The sequence below is a fragment of the Nicotiana tabacum genome, chromosome 1 (genome assembly GCF_000715075.1).
Source record: "Nicotiana tabacum cultivar K326 chromosome 1, ASM71507v2, whole genome shotgun sequence".
Classification (NCBI taxonomy): Eukaryota; Viridiplantae; Streptophyta; class Magnoliopsida; order Solanales; family Solanaceae; genus Nicotiana; species Nicotiana tabacum.
This window is the reverse complement of record NC_134080.1, coordinates 19352213-19360536: the sequence shown is the minus strand read 5'-3', so window position 1 is coordinate 19360536 and position 8324 is coordinate 19352213. Positions and strand designations below refer to the sequence as shown.

The 8324-nt window shown below is 33.4% G+C and overlaps 1 protein-coding gene across 1 annotated transcript; it reads left to right on the top strand.

The window, feature by feature from the left end:
* Window positions 1-419: 419 nt before the first annotated feature.
* Window positions 420-1720, top strand: LOC142162053 (uncharacterized). The gene is made up of 4 exons (XM_075218354.1): window positions 420-707; window positions 886-950; window positions 1053-1110; window positions 1280-1720. Exons 1-4 carry the CDS (start codon window positions 420-422, stop codon window positions 1718-1720), a joined length of 852 nt encoding a protein of 283 aa, XP_075074455.1.
* Window positions 1721-8324: the final 6604 nt, after the last annotated feature.

The following is an 8324-nucleotide window of genomic DNA, read 5'->3' as shown; positions in this document are numbered from 1 at the left end:
TTTAGTTGTATTTATTGTATTTAATCACATCTAACAATATTGGAATTCGTTAGTATACAAAATTACATATACACAGATATCAATTTGGTACTTTATGAATAGGAAGTATATATGTCAGATTCGTTAAGTTGTCTGATGTATGAACTTTTTTTTCCAGCTATGCATTAATATGTATTTCTGAAGATTGTGATTGGAGGTTTAAGGCTTCAAGCATTAACAAATCGAAATTATTCAAGGTGAGAGAATTCAATGACAACCATACATGTCCGCTGAAGGATAAAGTGTACGAGCAGCGGCAGGCTAGTAGCAGCCTTATAAGTGGTATTATAAGGACAAAGCTTACAAACCATAAGAGGAAATACACTCCGAGGGACATTATTGATGATGTGAAATCAGATTTAGGTGTTGATGTTAGCTAAATGTTGGAGTGGAGGGCTAAAGAAAAGGCAATGAATTTTCTTAGAGGTGAACCGGCTGATTCATACAAAAAATTACCAGGATACTTATATACAATGGATAAGACATATCCAGGTTCTCACCTGGATATTAGGGTGAAAGAATACTTAGAGTTAGCTGGTTACGAAAAGTGGGCTAGGTTGTATGCACCTGTTAACAGGGGATGGACAATGACGTCAAATATCGCCGAGTCAATCAATGCAGCACTAGTTTCAGCAAGGGAATTGCCAATATATGACTTCCTCGAAGAAGTTAGGAAGATGTTTGGTCGTTGGAATTGTAGTAACCGTAAAGAAGCTACTCAGACATACAAGACGCTTGGGAAAAATACTAGAAAATGCTGGAGTTGAATGAGACCATGTGTACCCGTATGACTGTAAGTTAATTTTTTATGGCATTGCTGTATACAACTGAATACAATTTTTTTAGGCAGAACTACCCATTAATTTTTATGAATATTTTCTTGAACTAGTAAATAATATAGATGAATACAGGTAAATACATGTGATTATTAAGACTGTATGCACGTGATAATGATTACAATGGAATTCAGGTGATTGATACAGTTTAAATTGATTGGAAATACCTGAATACAGTTGCTCAAAAAAGGTTGAATACAAATGCATACAAATGCAGACTGTAGATCAATACACAGTAATACAGTTGAATACAGTTGCATACAGTTGCTGGAATCAGCTGAATTTAACTGAAATTGGATGAAGTTGCAATTTTCGAAGTTGATAGTAACCATTTAACTCAGTAGTATATATTTGTTAATTCATGTAAATGTGTTCAAAACTTATATTTCTATTTTTAAATGTAGGTGGTACCCTCAACTGAATACTTACATATTGTTAACGATGGTGGGAGGAATTACACAGTCTGCCTGCTCGAGAGAAAATGCGTTTGTGGGAGGTTCCAAATTGATGAATTGCCATGCCCACATGCCTGGGCTGTATTGAAGAGCAAGTTTTTAATGCCTGAAGAATATTGCTCTAGCTATTACAAGACAAGTACAATTGTAATGACATTCGATGTGCCAGTGTACCCGCTACCGGACAAAAATGACTGGAATATACCAGAGCATGTTGCAGAGGAGGTTGTACTACCACCCAAATGGAAAAGACCTTCTGGAAGGCCAAAGAAGAAGCGCGGCAAAAATTTAAGTGAATTGCTGTTGCCGAAAAATCAACATTCATGTAGCATATGTGGGCAGGGAGGACATAACAAGCGAACTTGTAGGAATGCTCCACGTAATAAATAGTTGTATTCTGACATGTATTGGTGATTCGACAATTTCTCAACACTTATTATGACATTATCAGCTATAATAAATTCTTTTTTCGAAGTAATATATCGTGGAATGACTTTCGTTAATATTTTTTGAATTTATTTAGTTGAAGTATTTTTATATATAAAAATATATATGAAGTGGCTGTGAGAGTATCTTAGTATAGTTGAATACAACTATATCAATTCCTTAATACAGGTGAATACAACATGTTGAATATAGGTTAATAATACAGTTTAATTCAATTGACTTTGGAGGAATACACTGTAATACAGTTGAATACAAATCTGGACAGCTGGTTGAAACAATTGAATTTAACTGACATTGGATGAATATAGGTAATTCAATTGTTCAATACATTTGAATACAACATGTTCAATAATGTTGACTATAGGTTGATAATACAGTTCAATGAAATTGACTATAGCTGAATACATATGAAATCAGAGAAAAATACAGCTGAATACAGCTGAATAATACAACTAAATACAAGTTAATAAATATAACTTGTATTGTTTCAAGTCAATTCAAAGTTATATCTGAATGGATGCAGCTGAATATACTTGCATACCAACTGTAGACAACTGATAAATACACTTTAATACAACTGAATTGAACTGAATAATATAGATTAATACAATCAGCTAAACAGAATAATACAACTAAATACAACTGCTTAATACTGAAAGATAAAGTTGATCTTATGCAACTGAATACAATTCAAAAATTGGCATTAACAAAAATCATTCAGCATACATAGAGTTTCAGAAATTGTAACTAACATGTGCGTTAACTAAAACCTGTTCAAGCAAACTTAACCAAATTTCAGCATGTAAGTAAATAGCATCTACGACCAAAACCACTACAATCATTATCATTGTTCAAGCTAAACTAAAAAAAAACCTAAAGCTATTCTAAAACTATCTGCATCTTTGCCTCCGACTCAGAGATTTGCCTTTCAATCTTTGAAGGTGCTTCACTCTCGCTTATTGCATCAGCATCTATCTTGCACATAGCATAGTCCCATAATAGAGCACCATATCTTTGACGGAGAAGAGTGGCATCAAATGGTGTTTTTTTGTGTAATCTCTTCAATAGTGCTCAGAAACTCCGCGAAGGCTGCAACATGCACTCCACAATCCCTAAAAAATAATTAATTGAAACAGAATATAAAATAATTAATACAATTAGATTTGTATAAAACATATAAGAATGATGATTGGATACTTACATGCTGCCCGCTTTCTGTTGAGGCAGATTTGGAACGAAGATAACTTCAAAAGGTTCGTTATGATCCTTGTTTGTGTATGCGGGATAAGCATACCAGTCAATGCCTTGACTATCTCTGTAAAAGCCACTAATTGACAGATACAGAGGTAATAGCTTAGCTAGCTTTACAATCTCAGAGACTACGTATGCATCATGACCGGAAGACGTGTACGAGTCATACACTTTGATACATCTATCTTTGAAAGTCACAACAACCAACACCCAATGAAGTTTTTCCTTCAAGTTCACTGGTATCAAGACATTATCCACTGTATGCCAGGGTACATTAGCATGCAATCTGTAGCCCCTAATATACTCACATACAACGTCTTCTTGTTTGGCTACATTAGCATCACTATCTGTATCTTCATACCTGTCATATATTTCAGCTATTCTTGTCTTGAATATACAATCAACAGTAGTAAACGCGAAGTCCCTATGCTGATTGTACTTGCCCATCTTTCGCAAATAGTAGAATATGACATCCATATGCTATAAACAAAAGAGGTTGGTAGATAGTGTGAGTTTATTTGCTTGAACTAAGAAATAATATATATGAATACCTCAATACAGATGCTAAAAAAAAGTTGAATACAAATGAATACAGAAAATAGAGGAATATACTGTAATACAGGTGAATACAACTGTATACAGATTATGGACTACAGTTGAATTCAACTGACATTGAATGAATACAACTAATTCAATTCCTTAATATAGGTGAATACAACATGTAGAATAGAGTTGAATATAGGTTAATAATACAGTTCAATTCAACTGACTTTGGTGGAATACACTGTAATACAGTTGAATACAGATCTGGACAGCTGGTTGAAATAGTTGAATTTAACTGCCATTGGATGAATACAGGTAATTCAATTGTTCAATATAGTTGAATACAACAGTTTCAATAAAGTTGACTATAGGTTAATAATACAGTTCAATTCAATTGACTATAGCTGAATACATAGGAAATTAGAGAAAAATACAGCTGAATAATACAACTAAATACAAGTTAATAAAACAGCATGTTATTATTTAAAGATAAGATTATCAGTTTTGAGAAAGACTCACATTGTCATCCCATAATGAGCCAAAGCATGTATTGCCGAATTGTTGGAACTGATCGGGAGTAAGCTTATCTTTTAGCTGGGATACTATATCAGTGTTAGTGTAACTACTAATTTGGGGTGCTAATTTTGGCTGGTATTTCACAAACAAATCAATTCCCTGCAATGAACATTGAAAGATACATGTTAATACAGATGAATACATTGCAAAAATACATATTAAGTTTTTTTGGAATACATGTAAGACATGATACAGTGACAAGGCTAAATGCATGTCAGACAACTACAAACACTTACAAAAGACTAGATACAGTGACAAGGCTAAATATATGCTAACATACTTTGTAACATACAGATATAATACAAAATATTTAAGATGAATACACCTGAATGCATATGAATCCATTTGAGGTCAAACTGGACAATTGAATTATCGCAAATATACATTAGCAAACGCTAAATACACATGAATACATATGAATACAGGTAAAATTACATTAAAAATGAACTGTTGGAAACAACCAAATACACATGAATACATAAACATACTATAGAAGAAACAGAATACACTATACAAAAAGGTACAAAAATACAAGAAGATACATATGAATACAACAGAATACATGTAACAAATACCAATTTCCTTTTGGTTTCTTGAATCTTTCATAGGTTTTTTCCTCTTTGAGCCAACTTGATTTTTGGTTTCTTTTGAAGCTTCATCAACTTGGACTTCTTTCAACTTGTCATTGTATAATTTACTTCTTCTTTCATCAACTTTGGATGCTGATAAACCTGCAAAATCTTTCTCCGCTTGAGTCAGTTGCAACGAGAAAGAGGGCCCATCAAAATTGAGAATTTTGGTGGGTATACCTCTGGGTAGTCTGTTGAGTGGCGTTGCATCCGACATTAGAGAGAAAACTCAAAGAATCCTGGTGATTAACAATACAAATGGAAGATATATCAGAAAATTGTGTAAATTCGCTAAAAAACTTATAGAAACAAACTAATGAAAAAGCAATTTCGAAGTAGTTGAATTACCTACGGGGAGAAGATTTCCAAAATACAACTGTGAAGCTCTAAAAAATACTTGAGAACTAACTTGCCCATCAAAATACGCTTGAGAACAGTTGCGAAGAAGAATGGCGTGTGGGGTGATAATGGCGGAGGAGGGTTTTTGAAGTGTATGGAACGTGTGTTTGTGGGAGAAGAGGAAAAAGTGGATTGAAGAAGAGAGAAAAAAGCTGATGAGAGGAGATATACGCTAATTAGGTGAGAGAAAATAAAAAAAAATGAGATAGAAAAATATTTTGTAGCATATATTAAGCCTTAATTTTAGGATGGAACTAAATTTAAATTTTTTGCTATAAACTAAAAAGGGTATTTATAGAATATAATATTTTAAAAGGGTATTTATAGAATATAAATAGGGTACTAACCTATTCTATAGGTGGTAAAATTTCCTAAGTTTTATAGTCATTAATATTAGTAACTTAAATAATGCTAACAAAAGCCCAAACCGAAATCAATCAATACTCATGCTAACAAAGACATTCAATTCAATAATATGAACGGCAATGTATTGAATATCTATTTTTGTTTTTCAATAATTTAAATAAAAATGTATAATTAACCTTTTTTATTTTTTATTTAGCGTTTAGTCATGTAATTAATACTCTCTTATTAGTCTACTTATTTTAGCATGACTTAGTACTTTTAGATTATGCTTATTTTTATTATGGCTTTTTAATTAGCAATATTTATATTACATAATTTTATTGTCTTTATTGTTGAATATTTTAGGATAATGTCATCACACATCTCATATTTTATATTATTTTCTTGAAAAACACTTTATATAGTTCTATCTTACTAGGATTAAAGAAATATTTTTAGCACAAGTTATATGTTTTGTGTTATGAAGATTTTACCAAAAAAAAAGAAAAAAACTAAAAACCCGAGTTTTATTGATTTGGTTTGGTTTTCAGATTTAATAATCCGATACAATTGATTTGATTTGATAATTGCAAAATCCGAACCAACCCGACCCATGTACACCCCTACTTCCAACAATTGTTATCTGGACGAGGGTGTACAAGTTTCGTATAAAGAACTTACGGTGGTAGATCCATATCATTTTGTGCGTATTATCATAATTTGAGACATCTATAGTTAATGCATGGTCATTGTGATGACCTTGTAATTAAATTACTTGTGAATATAATACGCTATAGACGCATTTAAAATAATAGTCGAAAAAATATTGTATTTTTGTATATATGTATTTTTGTATATTACATACAAAAAATAAACGAATTTTATATACTTTTGTGACTGTCGGATGTAATAATTGTTTCGACCGGAAACTAAAAATGATCTTTGCCCAAATTACTTCGAACTCTGAAGTTTTATGCACTTGCCATTTGAATAGCTACTATACACTCGTACTATTGCTACTATATATTACTTATATATACCACTTTTCAAGGTATCTCTATTTTTAATTTCAAAAACTCGTGGGAATACTCTTTGTTTCCAAATTCCACGTAGCTTTTTCTTTAATTTCCTCCACTTTTTTGGACAAAAAATAACTCTTCTTCGTTCTCAACGGAGTGCGCAACGTTTAATTAAATATTTCCTTTCATTCAAAGTTGAACTAGTGGTAGGCAAAGCCATGTCGAGTCAAAGGCTTCTAAAAAATTTGTTCAAAGAAGTAAAATTATCTTGAAAAGTCTGCTTATTGGAAAAATAATTAAATGGTAGTTGTCAGTTCTCTTTTTTTTTTTTTTCAATTGTGAGTTCAATATTCAACGCCAAGACCTTACGTGGCGGAATATCAGGGAGATGTATAAGAGAATCCCTCTAACAATCTCTATTTCAAAATAAGTGAGCCAAAATTTTAAAATTGGTTAAATTTGCTACATTCACGGATATCTACCCTTAATTAAAAACTTATACAAATAAAGATGACCTTTCCCATTTGTGTACACAACAAATCAACCTCCATACAGCGGAGAAGCATCATAACGACTATTCAGCTGATCACTCTTATTCCCTGTCCCTCAAAACTACTTATTTTTCTCTATAATATTAGTAATTAGTAATAAGCAATAAGTCTAAAAGTCCAACAGTTTTGATCACTTCTCACCGTGTGTCCCAACCACTTCTTAAAGTAGTTGTTCTGAGCTGAGCAAGGGGTAAGTTTCAAGTGATCGTGGAGACCACAGCTAAATTCTAAGTGATTGTTTTGAGCACGAGTAGATTTCAAGTGGCCGTATTGAGCAAGTGTAGTCTTAAGTAGTCGTGCTAAGGACGGGGCAAGTTTCAAGTAACTGTGTAGAGCACGAACATGTTACAAGTGATCAGCGTGCTGAGCACAAGTAGATTCCAAGCGGTACAAATGGCGGATCTGCATGTTGTTTTTGGGTGCTCAAGCACCCATTATCTTTGACAAGATTTAATAAATTTGTATAGTAATTATAAAAATATTTAGATAAATATTGAATGAGCACCCATAACTAAACTCCTTTTTCCTCTTCTTTCAGAATTTTTATCAGTGAGCACCCACGACTTTATAATCCTGGATCCACCACTAGTACAAAGCACAAATAGATTTCATGTAGTCGTGCTGAGTATGAGTAGGTTTGAAGTGTCGTGTTGAGCAAGGGTAGGTACCAAGTGGTTGTGCTACCTGTAGATGGGTAGGTTCCAAATGGGTGTGTTGGCACGTGTAGGTTCTAGGTATTGTGTTGAGCATGGGTAGGTTTTAAGTGAAGATACAGAACACGGTAAGTACCAAGTGGTCATGCTGAGCACATACATGTTCTAAGTGGTTGTGCTGAGCATGGTTAGGTTCTAAGTAGCCCTGTTGAGCGCGGGTAGGTTCCAAGTGACCATGTTAAGCACACGTAGGTTCCAAGTAGTTGTGCAGAGTATGGCTAGGTTCTAAGTGGTTATACTGAGCATGACTAGGTTCCAAGTAACTGTACTGAGCACGGGTAAGTTCCAAGTGACCATTGTGAGCATGGGTAGGTTCTAATTGGTTGTGCTGAGCATTGGTAGGTTCCAAGTGGTCATGCAAAGCGTATCCAAGTTCCAAGTGGTCGTGTTGAGCACTTAGAGGTTGTGAATGACTGTTAGATTATGAGAAAGAAGATTGAAAAATGAAAAAGAGGAGAAATCGAAATTGTATTCTTCCGTCTGTTATGCCATCGTTCAATACAAGGCTATATAGTGCTCAC

Coding starts and splice junctions, on each gene's coding strand:
- LOC142162053 (XM_075218354.1), top strand. CDS start 420: ATGTTGGAGTGGAGGGCTAAAGAAAAGGCAATGAATTTTCTTAGAGGT. Junction 951..1,052: donor AATAATATAGATGAATACAG/GTAAATACATGT, acceptor ACCTGAATACAG/TTGCTCAAAAAAGGTTGAAT. Junction 1,111..1,279: donor AGACTGTAGATCAATACACA/GTAATACAGTTG, acceptor TTTTAAATGTAG/GTGGTACCCTCAACTGAATA.